At 38.2% G+C, this 23,977-nt stretch overlaps 1 protein-coding gene across 1 annotated transcript in view; it reads left to right on the forward strand.

The window, feature by feature from the left end:
* Positions 1–836: 836 nt before the first annotated feature.
* The window catches only part of dnah6 (dynein, axonemal, heavy chain 6), an 83,020-nt gene continuing 59,879 nt past the window's right edge, over positions 837–23,977 (forward strand). Inside the window, exons 1-38 of the mRNA XM_079616837.1 lie at positions 837–970; positions 1,279–1,638; positions 3,126–3,299; positions 3,387–3,652; positions 4,239–4,506; positions 4,717–4,851; positions 5,170–5,284; positions 5,382–5,496; positions 6,306–6,474; positions 7,179–7,286; positions 7,410–7,520; positions 7,622–7,711; positions 8,752–8,872; positions 8,960–9,111; positions 9,301–9,453; positions 9,573–9,824; positions 10,480–10,608; positions 10,730–10,843; positions 11,150–11,293; positions 12,371–12,526; positions 12,738–12,788; positions 12,872–12,964; positions 13,107–13,226; positions 13,324–13,504; positions 13,744–13,840; positions 13,941–14,154; positions 14,264–14,428; positions 14,506–14,616; positions 14,788–14,913; positions 15,223–15,378; positions 15,921–16,082; positions 19,369–19,506; positions 19,615–19,782; positions 20,488–20,636; positions 21,878–21,985; positions 22,784–23,339; positions 23,452–23,574; positions 23,783–23,965. Coding sequence (XP_079472963.1) covers positions 1,360–1,638; positions 3,126–3,299; positions 3,387–3,652; positions 4,239–4,506; positions 4,717–4,851; positions 5,170–5,284; positions 5,382–5,496; positions 6,306–6,474; positions 7,179–7,286; positions 7,410–7,520; positions 7,622–7,711; positions 8,752–8,872; positions 8,960–9,111; positions 9,301–9,453; positions 9,573–9,824; positions 10,480–10,608; positions 10,730–10,843; positions 11,150–11,293; positions 12,371–12,526; positions 12,738–12,788; positions 12,872–12,964; positions 13,107–13,226; positions 13,324–13,504; positions 13,744–13,840; positions 13,941–14,154; positions 14,264–14,428; positions 14,506–14,616; positions 14,788–14,913; positions 15,223–15,378; positions 15,921–16,082; positions 19,369–19,506; positions 19,615–19,782; positions 20,488–20,636; positions 21,878–21,985; positions 22,784–23,339; positions 23,452–23,574; positions 23,783–23,965 — 5,952 coding nt within the window. The 5' untranslated portion in view covers positions 837–970; positions 1,279–1,359. The remainder of the gene's footprint in view (positions 971–1,278; positions 1,639–3,125; positions 3,300–3,386; positions 3,653–4,238; positions 4,507–4,716; positions 4,852–5,169; positions 5,285–5,381; positions 5,497–6,305; positions 6,475–7,178; positions 7,287–7,409; positions 7,521–7,621; positions 7,712–8,751; positions 8,873–8,959; positions 9,112–9,300; positions 9,454–9,572; positions 9,825–10,479; positions 10,609–10,729; positions 10,844–11,149; positions 11,294–12,370; positions 12,527–12,737; positions 12,789–12,871; positions 12,965–13,106; positions 13,227–13,323; positions 13,505–13,743; positions 13,841–13,940; positions 14,155–14,263; positions 14,429–14,505; positions 14,617–14,787; positions 14,914–15,222; positions 15,379–15,920; positions 16,083–19,368; positions 19,507–19,614; positions 19,783–20,487; positions 20,637–21,877; positions 21,986–22,783; positions 23,340–23,451; positions 23,575–23,782; positions 23,966–23,977) is intronic.

The raw sequence follows: 23,977 nt of genomic DNA on the forward strand, positions 1-23,977 counted from the left end.
ATTCATACACTTTAAATCGATGTTTTTTTTTTGTAAAAAATAATATAAAATAATAATTATTCTAGTTTGTCAAAACTTTTTTTTTCTAGCGGAATGGTTCATTGCTTAGCAAAACTGGATTCTCTCGTGTGCTCAAATGCCATGTGATGGATGCCAGCTTTGTGTCAGCAGGGGTCTCAAATGCCTGCTTTGTTCGAATCAATCATTCTTTTGAGACGGATATTTTGAATGATTCGGTTGGTTTTGAAACAAAACCAAATCTGTCCGAACGGTTTTCGAGTCAACAATTTGCTGAATCATTGAGCCTGGAAATTCTTTCCACCAGTGAACCGAGCAGACTGTAACAAAAAAAAAAAATGGAACAGGCATGGAATGGTAAAAAATACTTTACTTTAATAGCCACAATAGCGTACATGCTACAAATTACTTATAATATTGTATAACAATATTAACAATTTAAAAATATATATTTGTTGTGCAACAACTTTTGAAGCTAAGGGAGTTTTTAATGTAAATAACTATACTATTTGCTCTGATATTTGTTTTATATTCTGGATATGCTGCTACAAACTGCAGTTATGTGTCTTCACATAGTTTTATTGAAAAGTGTATGATCATATACTTATATATATTACACACATTACGCACTGTCCTGTCTTAAAAGAATCATTGAATTATTTGAGTCGGTTCTTCGAAATCGTAGTTTTTGATTTAAAAGAATCGATTCGCTGCAATATGTTGCGCTTTCCATCTGTCCTGCTGTCATCTGAAGCGGAAGTGGTGAAAAGTACACTTCGTTGCTAAGTAACTATAAACAGCCCAGTAGAAGAAAATAACCGCCACTCAGTTGTCACGTTTCGAAGAAATAAAAATATAAACATGCCGTCGCTTTTCATGAATGCTTGGCAGCAGCTAATTTAGTTTGCAATTGACTAAGCATGTCACACTCTGGGACTTGTAAACACATTTAGTAAGTATTGCTGCTGTCTTGTTGCAGGAAAGTCAGTGCGCCGTTTATAACTAGTTTGCTAACGAGCGGACATTTACATTTTTTTGTTAAAAACGCCTGAAGATATGCCTGCCTGTATAACTGTTACATATGACGAAATAAACTACAATATTTTGGTTAACGTTGCTCTATAATTTGGCACCAAGTTTAAAAGAAAAACAACACGAGACTTCCTGCACGTTACTTAGCAACACTAACGTTAATCATTTTGTTGTACAGTTTTGTACAGATTCTCACTAACATGCTGTTGTCTTGACTGTATTTAAAAGAGTTTACTGTCCAGGAATAACTCCGAGGAGAAGGAATTGAGACTTTTTGGGAAGAACACAAAACAAGAGGAAAGTTTGGTCATGCACTCTTTTCAGAAAGGCACCTCCAGGAGCCAGCCAAGGCCAGAGCAAGATCATGGCAAACAGAAGCTGTTTGGGACGGCCAAGTCTTCTTTACCTGTGTCTACTAATGCACCTGGTTCTCTGGCACCTGTTGATGTGGAGCAGCTGAGGGCTAGACTTATCTCAGCAGTGCCCAGACGTCCACAGATGAACGCTGATGCTCTGGTATTCCCTCACAGAACTAAGGCTCAGGAGAGACAACTGACCTCACAAAGACCAGCACAAGTTGAGATGTTGGTAAGAGCATCAAATGAGGACTCAGTGTACAAATCGTTTGTTTGTTTGTCCATTCATTCTTTTAATTCCTTTTGGCTGTCAAAAGTGGGTCGATGAAGTGACAAATCTAAAATGAATGTTAAAATAAAGTTTACATAAACTGTAAAAAAAAAAAAGTAAGTATTTGGTTCCCTTAAAAATCTGATTTAATTGAAATTTTAAGTTAATACAATGTAGGAGATTGGTGTAATCAACAGAAACTCAAAATATTAGCCTATGTTATCTAAAGTTTAAACATAAATGATCTAAAAGGTGATTTGACAAAAGAAAAAATGTTGTGATAACAAATCATGAAAATATTTTTGTACAGTGCACTTGTCTTGAATACAAATATAATGGGCATGTTTTTAATATCGTAATTTAAATTTATTTTTATATTGTTTTGGGAGTATAAAGTAAAAAAAAAAGGTCAGGGTGATACAACATAGCCTGGCTCCGCCCTCCTACGTACTTCCGCTCAATTTTCATTTTCCTCCAGTACTACGTCTGGGATTGTGGTATATTCTTGGGTTTTCTCCGGTCAATTTTTTACCGGTCCAATCAGCGAACAGAGGGAGTGGCTGAGAACGATGACGTTGAGGTTGTGCGCTAGTTTGAGTCGTCACACGTCACAACCAAACGTTAGCAATTGGTTATGGCAGATCCAGAGTGACTCTGGGCAGATCCAATAGTTTTAAACTTCTACAGAGTACCCGCCTACAAGGAAGTTAACGCTTGTCAATGGAGAGTGGCCAGACTCTCTGCACAAATGAAATGTACTAGAGTCTGGTAGAACCAGGCTAGATAAAACAGCCCTGATGTCATATTGAAGAAAAATACCTTATCAAAAGAATACAATTCTTATTAAGTATTTTAGTATAATATTTTATTATTATTATCTAGATTTTTTTTAATAAATTATTTATACATCTTATAAAAATTTGAAAAACGTGGTCCATCCAACATGCAGAGAGGGAGAGGGAGGGAGAGAGAGAGATTATATCATAGAGAAGATCCCTGCAGACCCTGAATAATTATCTTGAATAAGTAAATAATACTATTTTTATGAAAATTTAAGATTAGTTCAGGTTTTAAATATGGTATGATTCCCCAAAAACCGAACTAAACTTTAAAAATAATAATTAATCGCAGATGTGGACACTTATGTGCATTCAAGTTAAATACAGTATTTATACCACATGTTTAATCATTAAATTAAATTTTTTTTGGAAGATTGTACGCACATTTTTCAGTGCAATGGAACCAACATGAGTACAAAGAGTATATTTATATGAACATGCATTTTGAACTAGATATTTCAAATATTTTCCATTTTCTTAATTAATGATACGGTTGTATGTCGTTGACTCAAATATTAATAAACAAATAAAAGTACAGTGGTAAGAAAAAAACCCCGTCATACTCATTCGTGTTACCAATTTAACTGCATGATCTGTATTTTACCCTAGCCAATTCTGAAGAGACGCAGTGAAAGTATGAAACTGGAGAACATCCAAAGGTTCAACTTGAGCCCTAAGATGCCTTTTTTCTCGGATGAGGTCCAGTCCATTGACCCTGCCTTGGAGAGAGGACCCTCTACGCTACAGCTGCCCAAAATTCCTGACCATGTCAAAGATAGACAGGTCTGACCACTCTACTCATAAACAACTCTGGCAGGTGCCTATTGTAACATTAGTAAAAATGATGTGCTTTTTATGTGATGATTTCAGGTGCAGTTGACGCAGGGCTCACTCATGATCCCATCCCCTCCTAAAAGAACAAAGAGCTCATTTAGAGGTTGTCCTGTTACAGTTTCACCTCTGAGCTACACCCTCTCTCCACCGCTTTACAACACACTAGAGGAAGTAATTTGTGCTAAAATTCACTCCCCACCCGACATCGTTCAAACCATCCGGAATAACCCTCACTTGGGATTCCTCTATGTGACGTCTACAGCACCTAAATCATCCATCAAATTTGACACTTACAACCTCAAGTAAGAAATCCCGTTTTTGCAATTATTTAGAAGTGTGGTTGCACACTATTGTTCAAAAGTTTGGGGTCAGTAAGATTTATTTAAAGAAATTAATCATTTTAAATTGATCAAAAGTGAGAATAAAGATTTTTTATAAGGTTTATATTTCAAATAAATGTTGTTCTTTTGAACTTGGTATTCATCAAGGTATCCTGGATCAATATACTATGTTTAAAAAAAATAAAAATATGAACTGTTTTTAACATTGATAATAATAAGAAATGTTACTTGAGCACCAAATCAGCATTTTCTAATGGATCATGTGACACTGAAGTCTGGAGTAATGGCTGCTGAAAATTCAGCTTTACTTTACATTTAAATTCATAATTTAAATTCACTTCAAACCATTTCACATATTTCATCAAATAAAGGTTAATATTCAGTAACTTTTCATTTGTATTCTAAATAATGTGTGACATCACATGATCACTATCAATGATAGTAAAGTATGAAAAAGTAAAGTATGGAAAGAAAATACACATGACCTGTTATCTGTGCGGTTAAACCATATCTTTGTCTCTAAATACTCCAACTTTTCTTCCAACAGAATTGCAATGTTTGACAATGTCAACAAGTCAGACTACTATACGGTCAGTACTCATGCAGTGATGCACTACTGTGGGTCTGAGGTGGACTATTTGCCCTTAGAACGCTGGGAGCAGGAATACCAATACCACCGGAAGCTTTTGTGCATCCCTGTGTTTGCCCTCTTCCGAAAGTGGAAGGCTTTTCGTGTGTGGCGTACCAATGTGCGCTATAAGAAAATCAGCAAATGCAGACGCTCATTGCAAGAGCATCTCTTCGTTCTTAATGAGGTTTGCCAAAGTTTTTTCGTATGTGAATATATATAGATATGGCTTTTAGAAAAGTTGTTTTGTTTAAAAAAAAAAGAAAAGATCTATCAAAGAGAGAGAGAGATGTAAAATTTTACGTACTGCATATACTTACAACGAGGTTTTTTGCAGAACCTTCTTTATAAAAAGGCAGCAAAAAGTATGGTGAAAATGATCATGTCTGTATTTCAGTCTCTGCAACCAGCATTGATTGACATCAGGGAAATGTGTTACCACATCAGTGACATGCCTCTGTGTCGGCTAGAGAAAGACCACACATACACACTTGAGGAGTTTCAGAGCGCACAATACAAACAGCTGGAGGAGGTGAGAGAGACTTGAGTTTGCATGCGTTATACACTCTTAAAAATAAAGGTTGCATGTTTTTTTGGCAACAATGCCATAGAAGAACCATTTTTGACTCCCCAATGAACCTTTCAGTGGATAGGTCTTAAAATAACCTTTTTTTTTTCTTAGTGTGAAGAACATTTTTAATCTTTTGTGCAATGGAAAGGCTAAGGATTTTCATGGAACCATAGATGCCACTACAGATCGTTTATTTTTAAGAGTGTATTATGTTCGCTGTACAGTGGGAAGTGTCTTTTTTCTGTAATTTATGATTATTTTTGTGGATCCGTGTTCTAGGTGTCCTCCCGTCTTGAAAAGTTCAGGAAGCTGGCAATGGAAGTGGCAAGAAGTGCCTGTCGAAATGCTTTGAAAGAGTTTGGACACACACCAGACTACAGCGACTTGGAGACCGGTGACAATTTAATCCAGACACACAAGCAATTATGTGTCAAAAAGCTGGTATATTGTGAATTTGAGCTTTTTTTCTTCTTCTTACATGCATGTCTCAGACGGTAATGAAGAGTTAGCATCACCTGATTTTGGATTGTTCTTTGAAGACACACCTAAGAAGATGAGTTACACGCAACAAGCAAACAAGAGCTACTACTGCAAACGTCTTACTTGGTTAGTCAACATTTCTGTAATGTTGCAGAAGCGGGAGGAAACAGGCACAAGCGAGGATCTATATGCAGAGATTTTAATGAAGTGGCAAAGTAAACAAACAACAAGGAACAATGCTGTCATTATTTATCTTCATCAAAATTTGATTTTATTTTTGTTGTGTACCAATAAAAGTGTATATATACATACAGTCAAACCAAAAATTATTCAGACACCAGATATAATTATTGATATTTTTTACTAGTGAGTGCAGGACACTATAGTTAATTTATGTAAGTGAAGATAGCAAAATACAGTAAACTGTGACATTATACCCAAAAATTCTTTATAAAGTGGACTACCAGTAAAAATGTATACAAATTTGGGACCTAAAATTATTCAGACACTTTGACCTGACTATGTTTTGCTTACCGTAAGTGTTTTTTCACACTAATTGCTTAATGCAACATTTTTACACCACAGACTGAACAAAATTAAGCATTGCTTGGTAATTGGTTGACCTAAATTGGTATCATCTAATTGTGTACTTAAATTTAACATTTGACAGCTGACAGCTATTCAACGTAATTCATTTGTGAGACAGTCTAACAGAAGGATGGCCAAAACCAGGGAAATATCAACTGATTTGATAACTCTTGAGCTCTTGTCATATTTTATTACCATTTTCTAAACTATAGCGAATAAACTGTGATAATGTGAGAAATGTTGAAGGTGTCTGAATACATTTTGCAAACCAAAATGTATTCAGTTCTTTCACAATGACAGTTTATAGTGACTAAGGAACTGTTGAATATTTTTCTTGGTCTCCATAGTTTCATCAGAATGACTGATTATCTGATTGTGAACACCACACACATGCTTGTTGTCAACTCGGTCAGTAAGCTACTGAGTGTGTTTCAGGAGCAAAACACACACACCCCTTCATTTGCCCTCATCCAGAGCTGGGCAGGCAGCGAGACCAGCCATGATCCTGAAATAAAGGTTAGTATGTGTGTGTGTTTATGTGACACAGGGAAATATTTTAACGTGTTTTTATTTTTTATTTTTATTTTTTATTCTTTAACTACAGTCAACTTTATTTAGGGCTTGATAAAAAACAAAACAAAAACGAACAGATCAACCTGATTAAAACTCTTGATTTTCAAATATGAAAATGAATCATACACATATGAATAAGATTTTAAATATTATAATAATGTCAAGAAATATATACAGTACATCAATATTTATTTTTACGCAAAATAAATATCACATGCGACCTGTTTTATTGTGAGCATTTTCAACCAAGCGTTAATGCATTTTTATTTATTTTCAGTTTTTAGTTGTTTAAAAAAAAAGTAATTTTCACCACAGAATGTTATTTCTATTTTATTTCTATTTCTATTTTTCTATTTCTATATATATTATTAACAAACACAATACATAGCCTAAGATGTGGTGGAAAGAACATTTTGTGGTGTTCATGTTCATGCTGTTTGCAGAAAAAATAAACTGGACAAACCTGTTGAACACCAACTAGTGAGCCATAACTCACTATTTAAAAAGACTTATAAAGTTTAGCACCGGTGTCTGTGAGGGTAGGGGTCAGGTTAGGCGATAGACATCATTAAACTGATGTAAAAACATTGGAAGTCTGAGATGTCCTCACTAATATAGTGAAACAAACGTGTGTGTGTGTGTTACAGGTCACAGCAGAGCAGAATGTCATTGCTCCCCACCAGCCAATGTTCATAACTGAGCTGATGCTGGACACACACTCCTTATCATACCAGCCCTCCATTGATGACTTCCAGGTTTGTGTTTTTAGGCACGCTATCAGTTTTTGTGTGTTGCAAACATTGCAGCATGCCCAGTATGTATATATGTACACTGCATACAGTATCTTTATGCTTTCCATGTGTTTGTGTGTACATCAGGAGTGTGTAGCAGAAATTACTGGGCGGTTTGAGAACACAGTATTGTCTGTGGATACTCTGGTGCAAGACACCTACTTTGATGCTTTTACTCAACCAATTATCAACAAAAAGGTTAAAGAAGACCAACATTTACCTCTTCAATGTATACACGCTCTTTAATAATCGGACCCTGGCTGATGTGTGTCTGCACATGTGTATGCGTGGTGTTTCAGGTTGAGGAGAAGACATGTGGGGATGGCCCTAGTCTTGCAGAAATCCTGGAAGATGACACTTGTCTGCAGAACATCATGCTCAATATTAAGGTTTTTATTTTATTCTAAAATGAATATGAGCTAAATGCAGGAAGAAATAAACAGTTTTCATGCACCATTTTAAATTACCGGTAAGTTAAAAGTTAGAGTTTTCCAAAGGAAGATTAAAGTTTTTTTTAAATATATATATACCAGTATTTAAATGTTTTTTATACAAGTCATAGAAATCATTTATTGGATTATTTAATATCGTGTTGATAAGTGTCACCATTTGGTAGTTCTAAAGTAGAACTTTAGCACCCAACAATGCCATTACTGTAAACAACAGTGTTCTCAGGTAATGTAACTTACTTATTTAAATGTTTTTCTGTCATGATAGTTTAGCATGTTTATGGATGCTAATGACAGTGATATGATTGCATGCAAAGGACCTATCAGTCTGTTCCATCTAGAGTTTCATGACTAAACTAGTCATTGTTTGAATAAATTTGAACACTTGAGGACATTTGGGAATTTGTACATAATAGCCGCTGTTCTCAAATGAGAAATAATCTGTGTTAAGGTTAAAGGAACGGTTGACCCAAAAACGAATTCATCATTTACTCACCCTCATGTTGTTCCAATCCCACAAGACTTCCGGTGGAAAACAAATGAAGATTTTTTTTACCTTCTCTCATCATTTTTGTCCATCCATTGAAAGTTTACGCAACTAAAATATTAATGTTTCTAATAGCACAAAAACTAAGTAACTAATGGAAATCTGCACACTCTTGTTTATTTTCATATTTTTCGTTTTAATCCTGTATCTATTGAAGATAATTTGGATGTGCATAGTTTTCTACACTTTTTCTAGAAGTGCAAAATGACATCGTAAAAGTAATCCAAATGAATTGAGCAGTTTAATCCAAGTCTTCTGCATACAATCACTATAAAGCGCATCAAATATGGTAAACAGAAGCTCCACCATGCCTAATGCATGAGAACAATCCAAGAAAGAACAATTGTGATTTCGTGGTAATCATGAACTTTAAAATGATGTGTTCATAACTGTCTCTAATTGTGAAAATGTTTTATGTTTCTTCCCCTGTCAGAAATCTATTCAGATTGCATTTAATACCGCTAATGTGTATGCTCGTACATTTGAGCCATTCAGACTGTTTTACAAAGAGAATGAAGACCTGGACCTGGAGGCTCTCAAAGAGCAAGACCATGGTACATCATCATGATCTACAACATTCCTGATTGTCAAAATTATGATTGTCTCACACTTCTTATGTTGTGTATGTGTGTCTGATGCAGAAGTTGCATTTTTTGGGGACAGTCTGGATAAATATCATCGAGAGCATAAAGAGGCTTTAGCCATCAAACAGAAAAGGCCCCTGGGAATTCTGCTGGTGGATACTACACAACTGAAGGACAAACTTATACCATCCCCTCTGCGCTGCATAGAGGTAACACACTGACAAAAACACACACATTGAAATAGAAAATACAGAAATAGGAATTGATTTCTCCTGTAATATTTGCATTCCCACTGTCTGACCTAGTGGGACCACACCATTTACCCCAACAACACAGTTGGCAATAGGGAACATAAATGCACAGATTGCCTATACCTCATTTTGAACCCCTTTCTTCAGGCCATTAATGACATCCTACCTCGGCTAGCAAAGAAAAAGATGGATGACATCATTGCAGAAGCTCAGGATGCCCAGTTCAAACTGGACTTTGTTCCAACAGTAACCAACGAATACGTAAACTCCCTCAACTTCCTGGATGAAATCCAGAAGAGGGTAAGAATCAAAAGAGAACCATGATTTAAACAATCATTCTTCTGATTTTTTGAGTATCAGACACTAGACGGCGGTTTGGTGTCAGATGTATTTCATTTATCTTTTTTTTTTTTTTTTAGATTGAGGTGCTGGAAAAGGAGACTGTGACTGTCTGTGAGATGTACAAGTTGATTGAGAGTTACTCTGTCCCCACCCCTCCTGAGGATATTGCAGTGTATGCCACATTGCCGCCATGTGTAACTGCCATAAAGAACACCATCGACAAAGCGGTGGGAGAGCGAGACTCTTATGTGGACAAATTTTGCCAACACCTCCAGCAAGATATCAACCAACTTAACAACAATGTGCTGGCAGTAAAAGAGCAAGCTGAGGTGAAAGAAAGGAGAGAGAAAGAAATAGTGATAGTATATCAGAATAATGTGCTGGAGTCATTTATAATAAGTAAATATACACATATACACTACTGTTTAAAATTTTTGTGAAAGAAATTAATACTTTTATGCAGAAAAGATTAACTTGAACAATAGTGACAGTAAGTACCGTCAATATATAGATTTTTAATGCTGTTCTTTAGAACTTTCTATTCATAAAAGAATCCTTAAAAAACGATTTCTGTTAAAAAAATATAACAAAAATATTAAGCAACCTTAAAAATATTAAGCAGCACAGCACAACATTGATAATCATGTTTCTTTCAATCATGTAAAGACTGGAGTAATTGCTGCTGATAATTCAGCTTTGCCATCAAAGGAATAAATTACATTTTAAAATTTTTAAAATAACTGTTTTAATTTAAAACAGTTATTTTAAATTAATATTTAGGAATATTACTGTTTTTACTGTATTCTTTGAATAAATGCAGCCTGGTTGAGTATAAACATGAAAAAAACAATCACACTGACCCTTTGAACAGTAGTGTATATCCAACTTTAACAAGGTACTGAACTGGTAATGTGAAACACTGAAACCCTGCTGAATCATTCACAGCTTGTTTTTGTGTTTGTTGGATGGATTTTGTTTCTCCAGAACCATCAGCTCCTTGACATTAATGCAGATCGCTCTAACATACGCCGGCTGCTGGGAGATATTCAGATCTCTATCGATGAGTTGCAGGCTCAAGCCTTCAAATATAAAACCTACCAGAAGAACTTTAAGGTCAGTGTGTCTCTCTGTCCAGCAGAGGGCGCATTTTCTGTATTTATCATCTGCACATTTTGTTATAAATTCTGCACATCATGATTTATAAAAAAAAGAAAATCTGTATTTGTTTATGCAGGTGGAGGTGACTAAATATAGTGCTTTAGAGGGACTGACTGCTGAAGTGAAGCTGAAGCAGCTACTCTGGGACTCTCTGGAAGAATGGGAAAATCTAGAGAACAGCTGGTTGCAGGTTTGGATTAAGGGGGTCATTTTTTACTTTAGAAATATTTGACTTTTTTTCCTTTCACTGAAATCCACTTTAGGGTAGTCAATACACACAAAGCTCCTTAAAACTAAACTGCAAAAGAAAAAAAAAGAAAAAAAAGGGTGGTCAGTTCCTCCACTAAAGAGTTACTGAGATACACAGTCATGCTTTGTCATAATTATTGCCTCAAATAAGGCATTTTATACTAGACCCTGCAAATGGTTTGCTGGAAGCCATTTTGAATGAAAGTGTCCTTTAAATGTCAAATGGTCAATTATCTCTTTGATACAGAATAAGTTTGATGAGCTGGACCCAGAATTGCTGAGCAGGCAGGTGAATAAGTTTGGCAAATATGTCAGCCAGCTGGAAAAAGGACTGCCACCAAACAATGTGGTACCCTGCCTCAAAGAGAATGTGGAGAGTATGCGAGAAAAGGTGGGTCAGATTGACACTAATTCCAGTGTGTCATTGCTCTTTAACTGTCTCCCCGTTTGAAGTTGACTGCTGTATTTTGCTTTGGCCCATGGAAAAATGTCTAAACCCCATAACAAAGTGTACTCAACCATTCAAAGGTTTGGGGTCAGTATGATTTTTTAAAATGTTTTTCAAAAAAGTCTGCTAAGCTCACCAAGGCTGCATTTATTTGTATATTGTCAAATATTATTACAATTTAAAATAACTGTTTTTAAAAAGTGTAATTTATTCCGGTGTTGACAAAGCTGAATTTTCAGCAGCTATATTCAGTATTCCAGTATTCAGTTTCACATGATCCTTCAGAAATCATTCTTATATGCTGATTTGATGCTTAAAGGAACACGCCGACTTTTTGGGACTTTAGCTTATTTACTGTATCCCCCAGAGTTAGATAAGTCCATACATACCCTTTTCATCTCCGTGCGTGCCATAACTCTGTCTGACGCACACACCGCTAGCCTAGCTTAGCACAAAGACTGGAGGTAAATGACTCCAGCTAGCATACTGCTCCCAATAAGTGACAAAATAACGCCAACATTTTCCTATTTACATGTTGTGATTTGTATAGTCACAGCATGTACAAATATCAAGGTCACATGAGACACATCTTCTATCTAGACATACTGGGAACTATATTCTCAGAAGGCGAAGCACTGCTACTTCTGCGGAGTGATTTGCTCGCAGCACTTGAGAAGCCCTGTGGTGAGGAGCAGAGAGTTCGCTCAGAGTGTTGCGCTAATTACTCCACCCAAGTAGCAGTGCTTCGCCTTTAAGTAACATTTCATATTATCAATATATATTATAATCACTAACTGTGATTCTTTTTTTCAGTGTTTTCTTTGATGAACAGTTCAAAGGAACAGCATGTATTTGAAATAGAAAGCGTCTGTAACATTATAAATGTCACTTTTGATCAATTTAGTGCAATCTTTCTGAATAGAAGCATCCTGCTTAATAGAAGAAGAAAATGTAGTGAAAACTTTAAAAAAATGTAGTGTATGTATGCATCTGTGTATTTAACGTTCTGTGTTTGCGTAGTTGCCAGTGATCACAGACCTGCGTAACCCATGTCTGAAAGCTCGTCATTGGGAAATGCTGGAAGAAATTGTGGAAGCCAAACTACTGGAAGAGCCACTGACTCTCGCCTTCCTGCAAGAACTCAACATCTTCAACTTTGGACCACAAATACAGGAGGTGAGAGAAACACTGCGGCTCTCAAAACCTACTGATCTACTTTCCTAAACAACATTTTTGGGCATCATAGACGCATTCCAAATTTCCATAACATGTTGTCTTGGTTTGCAGCTCACTAGGTTTTGAAGTGCAACCTGACAGGAAGAATTAAATCAATGTATAGTTGCTAAAGATTCTTCTTTTAAACTTATGAATCCTCTTAAACTCTCAGGTGTCAGCACAAGCCTCAGGAGAAGCATCTCTGGAGAACCTTCTGAGAAAGGTGATGGCTATGTTTATAATACTCTTTTAACAACATTTATACATGTCCTTATATTCATCTTCACACACACTTACTTTTGATAGATTGAGGAATCCTGGAAGACGACAGAGTTTGTGGTGCTGTCTCATCGGGACTCCAAGGATGTGTTTATCCTCGGAGGAACTGATGATATTCAGGTAGGAATGTGTTGGATCCATTGTTCACAGCGTTTTCAGATTGTTAAAACATTAGATTTATGTGTAATTATCATTAAAACCTAACTTTTCCTCGCTTATTAGTAATATTTGTATTCTGTCTGTGTGAATGTAAATTTTGTAGGTGCTTCTTGATGACAGTATAGTCAATGTCGCCACAGTTGCTTCCTCACGTTACGCAGGCTCCGTCAAGGCCAGAGTAGACAAGTGGCAGAGACAGCTCTTTCTTTTCAGCCAGACCTTGGTAATCTGAGTGGTGATCATCAAAAACATTGTTTTTTGTTTTTTGTTTTGTTTCGATAAATCAAACATTCTCTATCTTTCTTCTACCATGTTTCCAGGATGAGTGGTTGGTATGTCAGAGAAGCTGGCTTTATCTTGAGAGTATTTTCAGTGCTCCTGACATTCAGAGGCAGTTGCCTGCTGAGTCTAAGATGTTCCTGCAAGTGGACAAGTCTTGGAAAGAGATTATGAGGAAGGTCAACCGCATACCCAATGCCCTTCGTGCTGCCACACAAACAGGTCTGATAGGATGTAGCCCAGGAAACACACATAAAGCATAGGCAATCTAATATCTACAACTCAAACATTAGATTAACACATTTACATTCAAAAACAAAATTATTTTCCAGTGTCAAATAGTTTGAATCTGCAAAATGGTTCGCTGTCTAAATGAAAGCTGTAGGTGAAATGCAACAATGAAAAAGGGTGTAAATTATAAATGACTTTCACCAGTGTTGCCCTCTACTCTGTCTCTCCAGGGATTTTGGATATTTTCCAGAATAATAATGCACTCCTGGAGCGGATACAGAAATGCCTGGAGGCTTACTTGGAGTCCAAGAGAGTTATCTTCCCAAGGTGTCTATGCGCACTCACACACGCACAGCAGTTTCTCATCAGAATGCTGATTTCTCTTGATGCCGTGCCATGACTTTACTCGTTTCTCTCTGTGTCTCAGGTTCTACTTCCTGTCTAATGATGAACTGTTGGAGATTTTGGCTCAGACGCGAAACCCTCAGGCTGTGCAGCCTCATCTGAGAAAGTGTTTTGATGCAATATCACAGCTGGAGTTCGGCCTGCTTACCCCCACTACACCTGGAGAGGGCGAGACTGTCGAAAAAATCCAATACAATAATGACATCTTAGCCATGGTGTCACCTGAGGGAGAAAAGGTCAAGTCTTATTTATTTTATGTAATTTTATTTTCTTTAATTTTTTTTTTTTTGTTCAGTGATTTATAAAACGACAAAGGATAGAAATATGTGTGTGTCTGTGCTGTAGGTGGCACTGGGGAAAGGGCTGAAGGCTCGTGGAAATGTAGAGGACTGGTTGGGAAAAGTAGAGGAGGCCATGGTCTCCTCTCTTAGGAGACTCAGTAAGGCTGCAATTGCTGACTACCAGAGCAAAGCCAGAGTAGAGTGGGTTGTGGCTGGGCATCCCTCACAGGTTTGTGCTTGCCTAGGTGAGATTGCTTATGTGTGTCTCTGAGTGTATGAGAAATTCTCACCTGTGATTTTCTGCAGGTGGTGTTGACCATCTCCCAGCTCATGTGGTGCAGAGACATGGACAACTGTCTAGAGGGAGATCATGACCACTATCATGCATTACAAGAATTTGAGCTCACCAACTTTGAGGTGACAACATATTGCTTTCATTGACCAAATTATGTTTCTTTGTATGAATGTGTTAATTGAAGTTCCCTTGCAAATAATTTACTGTTTAGGTGAATATATGTGTGGTATTCATGTGGTTTTTGCATATGTGTGTGTCTGTCTGTTTTTATCTTTTGTTGTTTTTATAAACAGAGACTGAATTCTCTTGCTGCTCTGGTCCGTGGGAATTTGCCTAGTCTTCATCGGAACATCATCACAGCTCTCATCACCTTAGATGTGCATGCCAGAGACATTGTCACAGAGCTTGTCAAAGAGAAGGTTTGTGTATTGGCTTCGTCTTATCACAGGGATGGAGAAAACATGGCCTGTTTGCAATAGATCAGTAGTTCTCAACATAGTTCATCAAGTGACAGAATCAACAGCCTTTTCTGCTCTGTTTTAGAAGTCAATAAGCTTATTTATTTTATTAATTTTAACCCTGTTGTCCGTGATCATCAGAACAGACCTGTAGTTGTATCAGAATAGACCAAGCAGTTGAGAACCACTGCCATACATAATATGCCAATTATTTACCTATTATGTCTGATAGTTCAAGAGGTTATTGCGTATGTGTTTATGTGTTTGTAGGTGGACTCCAGCGATAATTTCGAGTGGCAGAGGCAGTTGCGGTATTATTGGGATGTGGACTCAGATAATTGTGTGGCTCGGATGGCTCTCTCTCAATATGTCTATCGTTATGAATATTTGGGAGCGTGTCCTCGTCTGGTGATAACGCCACTGACGGTACATATATTCACTTTTTTATGAAGGGGAACAATTATTTTCATCCCTCCCCTCATTTATGATGATTCTATAGATACTATATGCTGTATATATGTTTGGAGTTTTGCCCAAGTATATCAAATAATGTAAATACATTTGCAATTTGAACAATGATGGCTTTAACTTCATTTCAATCAAATCAAGATTAAAAACAACAGTAGCTGTAAAATAATGCACATATTAATTATAGATGCACAATGTAAATGTAGTTATCAAACAACAAATAAAGCTCTGATGGAAGTTTTTTCAAGTCATCATTGATTTAGATTTTTTTGCCGCTACATTTTAAATATTAAAATGGTGGCATTTATGCCCTCATGACCAATATCAGTTTGCGTATTTTCACGTCATAAGAAATACAAGTTTAACAAATAAATTAATCTTTGTATGCATGTATGGAAATTTCAGATCTATGTCAGTGGGGTCTGTGTGATCTATCATGAGCATGATTGTACTAATAATGTGTGTGTGAACTGCATATATGTTTACTTTTTTTATTTTAGGATCGATGTTACCTCTGCCTAATGGGGGCGCTGCAGCTGGATCTAGGGGGAGCTCCTGCAGGTCCAGCTGGCACAGGCAAGACTGAGACCACTAAAGACCTTGCAAAAGCTCTGGCAATCCAATGTGTGGTCTTTAACTGCTCAGATGGACTCGACTATAAGGTCTGTATATATTATATATATCTGTCTCTCTTACAGTTCGACTTCTATTTTCTTTTTTTCCTTATCAATTTGTTAAGGAGCTAGACAACCAGTATGACATAGAGATGGTTGTTTTTCTGTCAGATTAGAGTGAATTCATTCATTGCATTTGTCAATAGGAGGCAGCAGAGCTCCAATTGAAGTTCTCTGTACATTAAATAAAAACAACTGTAGACATCTTTCTGAGAGCTTTACCCAGCAGGCTATCCTTATTTATGGCCAGTGTTTAGTGTTTGCTGGGGGAGTCATATGTCATAAAGACGTTAAAGATTCTGACTAGGCCTTAAAAACAGTCATAGTCATTGTTCACTGTTTGTCTTTTTTATTCTGTAACTGGAACATTAATTTACCATATAGCTCTTTCTTTAGATCATTCCTTTCCCTGGGGGTTTGCTGGGCTGGGGATTGTTATTGCTGTAGTTCAGTACATGGCTGGCATGTGAGAATGACAGCCTGTGGATAAGTATAGTGCATTAGTGTTCACTTTTTCAGTGGGATTAATTCTGGAAGTATTTTTTTAAGCATTTTTTCTATAGCATTATAAATCCATTAACCAAGCCAACCAGTATACAAATAGATACAAATATTTAAGTATTTTGACAGCATAGTGAGACAAATTCTATTAAATAATTTCCCATGCATTATCGGAGTGGGTGTTCCCTGCAAGCTCTTGTGTGACACATTTTGCATAGCAATTCTCGGCAGTAAAGTAGCAGACAGAGAAGATAAAACACATCCTGTCTCAGCGTGATTCCACCAGGCCTCCGAAGTTGCACTCGTTGCAGAGAGTCTGCAAAATTTAGTCTGCAAAACTGCGCCACCCCAGCTCCGCTGCTGCCTGAAACGAGTTGCCGGAGGAAAGTGACGCAGGTGACGCAGGTTTTGAATCTCAGGTGACCGGCAAGAACCCCAAGAATGCATCGAAGAGTTTCTGAGATGGCGACCTAGGGATGGTAGGAGCTGCTCTTTCCCAGGAGGTGGTGAACCTCCGGGCTGGGCGGAGAATCTTTGGTTCTCTTTTTTTAATTTGGTTCCCACATTTTCAAACAAAAAAAGGAGCATCCTCTGCACACCCTGGCCACACAGCCTGCAGCCCTGACATGATGGACACGATCCCCTCGCCTCCTCAGTACACACAGAACCCCACACAGGTCAGTGTGACGCGCTTTCCGAGGACACAAAGCTTTCCACTGGCTAGGCATGGGACAAAGAGTTCCAGTATACCCACAGCCAAGTGGTGGCCTACGCTCCGCAGCGCCGGACCCCGCAGGTATGTCAATCATGATTGCTCCTCTGGTGCCAGTTGTGCAGAGTTTGGAAGCCTGGCTAGCGCTTCCCAACCTGTCGCGCTGGCTTATCAGGACAGTCGGACTCGGCTATGCAATTCAGTTGACCAGACGAAACCTCGGTGGCAGGCAAAGATGCTCCTGTTCTGCGTGCGGAAATTGCATTACTATTGGCGAAGGACACAATTGAGCCTGTCCCTCCAACTGAGATGAAGAAGGGTTTCTATAGCCCTTACTTCATCATACCAAAGAAAGTCAGTGGGTTATGACCAATCCTAGAGTTCTGAATCAGGCCCTGCACAGGCCCATCTAAATCAGGCCATTCCATTCAAGATGTTGACGCTGACACACATTCTGATATACGTTCGCCAGCAGGATTGGTTTTGCGGTTATAGACCTGAAGGACGTGTACTTTTAATGTCTCAATCCTGCCTCAACACACATTTTCTTCGGTTTGGCTTCGAGGGTCAAGTATTTCAGTACAAGGTCCTTCTTTTGTGGCTGTTCCTGTCACCTTAGCCGCTTTTCCATCGTCAGGCCGATAAGTGCAGAGAGCTTTCCCTGGGCCAGTATGAGTGTGATGCTGAGTACTTCTGCGACACTGTTGAGGGTTTTGCCCAGCAATTAGCAAGTAGCAGACCGAGGATAGCAAAGCAGCATGGGACGAGCCCCCACTTTTTACGACTCCGTCTAGGGTGAGGCTGCAACATAAACTGGAATTGGCAACCAAAGATCCTTTACAGAACCACAACTTCAGGGGTGAGCAAAGGCCAAAACAACAAACAAACACCAAACAAACTCCTAACAGAAAAACTAAATTCCCTATCAAAAGAAAATAAACTAAAAATACAATCAATTATCCTATCTCCCTATCTAATGAAAAACAGGAGGAAACAGTATTTACAAAAGAAATAAGACTCACCCCCTACAGCTTCTAAGTGTGGACAAGATATTTACAATACTTTACTAAATATACAAAAATCAACTCAATACTAAAAGAAAAACTAGAAGGGGAGGGAGGGAGGACGAGGACCAGCAAAGCAACACATACACAATACGTCACGTTACCACATGTCTGCACCACTAAACTTCAAATGACAGATTTTAAGGGTGTGACACAGTAGCACATATACAGTACACATCACCCATGATTTTCTACAGTCAACAGGAAACACCTTATGGATGTCCATCCAAATCATTACCTAGAATAAGGTCAACACCATCAACAGGAATTCTGGAGCATACACCAATTTGCACTTATCCATTTTCAACCATTAGAGACTGGCCTGCTCCTGTCTCTCTCAATATGGTGATCGGTGTAGGTTTTGAATTCTTAGTGAGTGCTACTGATCCAGACAACATGAAAGGCTTGTAGAAAGAAGACTGAGTTGAAAAAGAGGAAGAATCTAAGACAGGGTGAACAGATGCAACACCAACACGTCTGGATTGATCAGAGGTGTTGATTACTCTGTTTCCAGTACTCACAGTTAGCTATAAGATGATCCTGCTCAAGACAAAGCATTTTACCACTAATGGTGGGCAAACTTGTGTTTTTCATACAGTGTTGAGCAAAGATTATTGCCATTATAATCACTGAAGCTGTCAATTACAATGTGCGGTACACAAGCTGCAGGCATGATTTTTGGCCAATAAGCTGATTAATCAACCTGGCCAAATTGTCGCTGCAGCGTATTTATCAAAGTCATTGCACTTACAACAATTGCTTACGGTTTAACTCTTATACATTACCTTTAAGGTGAACATGTAAATGTATTGTAAATATTCACTCTGTGGCAGTGTTATGGTACAAATAGTATGAGTTTTCAACTATTTGTTTATTAATTACTTTAGCTATGTCGTATTGTAATGCTACTGTATGTACTACTATATTTTCTTTCTAAGCCCTTAGGGGGTTCAGTATTCAGCTTGCTACAAGTGTTATATGACATTTGTGTGTTCAGATGATGGGGACGTTCTTCAGTGGTTTGGCTCAGTCAGGTGCCTGGTGCTGCTTTGATGAGTTCAATCGCATCAACATCGAGGTACTGTCAGTCATCGCTCAACAACTCATCACTATCAGAAATGCCAAGGCAGCCAAGGTAGAGCACATACACACTCACATATGCATGTACAGTATCATATGCTCACAAACATGTACTTATACTGGAATGTTGTGCAACTGCACGTGTCTGGAATGTTTTCTGCAGCTACCTCGGTTCATGTTTGAGGGAAGAGAGATAAAATTGGTGATGACGTGTGCTGCCTTCATCACTATGAACCCCGGTTACGCTGGCAGAACCGAACTCCCTGACAACCTGAAAGCCCTTTTCCGACCCATAGCCATGATGGTGCCCAACTATGCTCTTATTGCTGAGGTGTGTGATTAAACCACCTGATCTGATCCCAGTAATGATGATAAACCACACTAGGTGGAGGGGTCAGAGATGGAACTGCTCACCTAATGTGTACTCATTAAAAGCTTTTCTCTGTTCATGTGTGTGCGTTAAGGCTAATTCACACTGCACTAACAGACCAATGGAAACAGACACATTCTTCTGGATTTGTTGGATCAGTGTGTCATCAGTCTGCGTCTGTTGCCATTGTTAAGCGCTTGGTTTCGCAGATTAAACATTGTCGGGTGGTGGAATGTTCGAGAAGTGATGTGCTGTAATCTGGTGATTGTCAGCTTCATTCGACGTCTGTTGGTGCAGTGAGAATTAGCCTTTCCTTAGAGGAAACTGGTGTCTTTCCACTGTGATTTCCTGTTTGTAAATTTCCACAATTCATTGGTTAGAAAATGTACTGTTAACTTCAATACATACTTTATTCCCTGTGTAAAATGATGAAGTACTTTGGAGCATTTAGAGCATTTAGACCCCTTTCCCCCCCTCCTGTGATATAGCGTGGCAGGCCATATCAAAAAGGGTCACAAGCCAACTTTAGCTCACATGGGCATCTCATTTAGAGATTTATTTTCTTTTACAAAAAAAATACAATTCTCATAATATTAGGATGTCTTATCTGACAATCCAAACGGTTATACAGTATCTTTAACCTTAAACCTCTCTCTCTCCCTGTAGGTGATCCTGTACTCTGAGGGCTTTGAGTCTAGTAAGACTCTTGCTAGGAAGATGACTCAGATGTACAAGCTCTGCAGTGAGCAGCTCTCTCAGCAGGATCACTATGACTTTGGGATGAGAGCTGTCAAATCTGTGCTGGTCATGGCAGGGTGAGGCATTCAGGGTTGATCTCTGCTCTTTTTCTACAGCACAAACACATTTTCACATTACTCAATGAGTCAATCTCACATACACTACCGTTCACATTTTTTCAGGATTTTTTGATAAATAGAAAGGTTAAAAGAACAACATTATTTGAAATAGAAATCTTTTGTAACTTTAAATTAATCAAAAGTGACAGAAAATACATGTACTGTATAATGATCTTTCAACAATGAATGTTACATAAATAACGTAAATCAGTCTTGGAAATTGTTTGTTTAGGGCTTTTCTTGGCCACTCTTGTCTTCTCACACTTTGATTGTCTTTGTTTTATAAACAAGTCAGCCTTTGATTGAGAATTAATTTGCACATGCTCCGTCTCAGTTAGTGATGTGTTTGGGGTAAAGGCCAATAATATACAGCTATGCAAGAAACCTCTAAGCAGACCATGGCCAACAGAAAGTCTTCAGTGTGTGTGTGTGTGTTGACCTCATGTCACTGGCATATTTTATTAGCACTCAGGTTTTATGTGCAGTATAAATTCACTCCCTTGTCCCTTTATTTCACTGTGTTCTTCAGTGGTTCAAAAGATCTGTCTTTAAATCAATTTGATTTAGGCTACTAAACTATTTACAAGAATATATGAACAGCTGTAGGCGAGAGTGTTTAAAAAGTGAGAGTAAATTAGAGCACCATATTCTGTGTAAATTACTGATATGGAATTAATAGAGGCTGTTTAATAGCTTGGATGTATTTTATGATTCCCACAGTACTAATTAGTGGTGCTTATCAAGGCATGAATGACACCTCGAATCATGTGTCTTGTTGAGGAGAGGTGTGAATTGATCAAATTGATCAATAAAACATTAAAATTTGTAAAAGAAAAACCCTAAGCCAGGAAGCAGCCACATAGCAACCATCTAGAAATGATCTAGCAACCACCCTAGCAAAACCACATACAACATCCTAATATTGTGGCGGGCAAGCACCACTTACATCAGTTTCCACCCTAGAAACCACATAGCAATGCACTAAAAGCACTCACAGAGCACTTTCTTCAGAAAATGTAAAAATCTTGTTTAATTTGTGAATGCCATCTATAATAAGATCTATCGTGTGATGTCCTGTGTGCACGCAGTGTAACAATACTGAGAGAATCCAAAGTTTTTGTGCTGCAAGTTGTGTATTCCTGCTCACATTTTCTGAACAAGTGTTAATATATTATTTATTATGTGTGTGTGGTGTTCAGGTCATTAAAAAGAGAAAACCCTCTGTTGAGCGAGGATGTTGTGCTGATCAGAGCTCTGCGAGATTCAAACCTGCCCAAGTTCCTCAAAGATGATGCAGTGCTTTTCAGGTGACCACAGGTTTTTATTATCGCATGTGGAAAAAAAAGAAGTAAAAACAGTAATGTTTTAAAATAATATTGTGAAATTTTTATTTATTTTATTGATGACAAAGAGGAATTTTCAGCAGCCTTTACTACAGACTTCCAAATCACACGATCCCTCAGAAAGCATTGTAATATACTGATTTGGTGCTCAAGTAGTTACTTTTTATAACCAATGTTAAAAACATTTTTGTTGCATAATATTTTAGTGTGTATTATATTCAGGATTCTTTGATGAAAAAAAGAAAAAAAGATCTGCATTTATCTTAAGTAGCGATCTTTTGAAACATTATAAATGAGATAATGAGTGAGGAAGGACATAACAGAAATCTTTGAACATTTTTAAGGTCCCCATGATGAAAACAGCTTATAAATCATACACATTTTTTTTTAAAATGTAAAATGCAGATTGTTTTATGTAAAGTTTATACAGTATACAAATCCTAAAACACAAAACCTACATACACACAGTATGTGTGTGTTTGTGTGTGAGAGAGAGATAGTTATTGACCATGACACCCACCATGAGGGGGAGCCACCATTACGTAGAATAAAATAGCTTTTTCTATCTTATGTGAGTGAGATACATTATTTAATTATTATATCTCATTATTATATTATTTAAGGCATATTTGTCAGAAGTACCATTCATTTCTTTAGATATAAAGTAAAAAAAATGAAGTGAAATGAAGTGTGACTTTAAAGTCCAAGGACTTCTCGGGGCCACTATATTTGTGTGTGAATACCCACTCTTTTTTCCTTTAGTGGCATCCTGTCAGACCTCTTCCCTGGCGTCGCCATCCCGGAGCATGACTACGGTGTCCTGCAGTCTACCATTCACTCATCTCTGTGCCAACGCTCCCTTCAGCCCCTCCCATGCATCATAAGCAAGGTCATCCAGCTGTTCGAGACCATGCTGGTCCGCCATGGGGTAATGCTCGTGGGGCCTGCCGGGAGTGGCAAGACTACTGTCTATCGTGTGCTGGCAGACACCTTGGATACCCTGCATCAAGCTGGCCACCAAAATCCCTTCTACCGCCCTGTTAAGACCAATGTGCTCAACCCAAAATCAGTGAGCATGGGCGAGCTTTACGGGGAGGTGAACCCGCTGACGCTGGAATGGCGGGATGGTCTGATGGCACTTTGTGTGCGGGCAGCAGTTCAGGACTTCAGTGATGACCACAAATGGGTGATCAGTGATGGCCCGGTGGATGCACTGTGGATTGAGAATATGAACACAGTCCTGGATGATAATAAGATGCTCTGCTTGGCCAACAGTGAAAGGATTAAGCTCACGCCTTCCATACACATGTTGTTTGAGGTGAGATGCGCAAATGTGCACATGCTCCCCGTTTGTTAAATTCCACATGCATTTCCCACTTTTAACTAGAGGCTAGTCACGCACGCTTACATGCCACGCTTTTCTCAATCAGGTTCAAGACCTGGCAGTGGCGTCTCCTGCCACAGTAAGCCGTTGTGGGATGGTGTACATTGACCCAGAGGAGCTTAAGTGGATGCCATATGTCCAAACGTGGCTCACAGGTTTAGCCGAGAAGGTGAAGCCATTAAAACTATCTGAGGACTCAATAAACAGTGTTCACATTGTTTTACAGTCAGTGACACATTAGAAAGAGTCTTAATTAATAGTTTATTGGCAAACCTTAAAGAGGTTGGACTTAGAATGTCTTTTAGTTTGTTTTTAGAACTGTAGTCCCATTACCATCTGGGAAATGTGTGTTTTTCTTTCTTTCTTTTTTTTTTTAGATTACAGAGCCTGTACGTGGATATCTGATGGAGCTGTTTCAAAAATATGTGGAGAAGGGCCTGCAGTTTGTTTCAAAGCACTGTGTGCAGGCCATTGGACAGGTGGACATTAGTAAAGTCACAACCCTCTGCTGCCTATTGGAAGCGTTACTGTTCAGCAATGGAGCCCCTAACCTCAAAATGGTATTTATCATC

This window comes from Phoxinus phoxinus (genome assembly GCF_949152265.1).
Source record: "Phoxinus phoxinus genome assembly, chromosome: 6".
NCBI classification, from domain to species: Eukaryota; Metazoa; Chordata; class Actinopteri; order Cypriniformes; family Leuciscidae; genus Phoxinus; species Phoxinus phoxinus.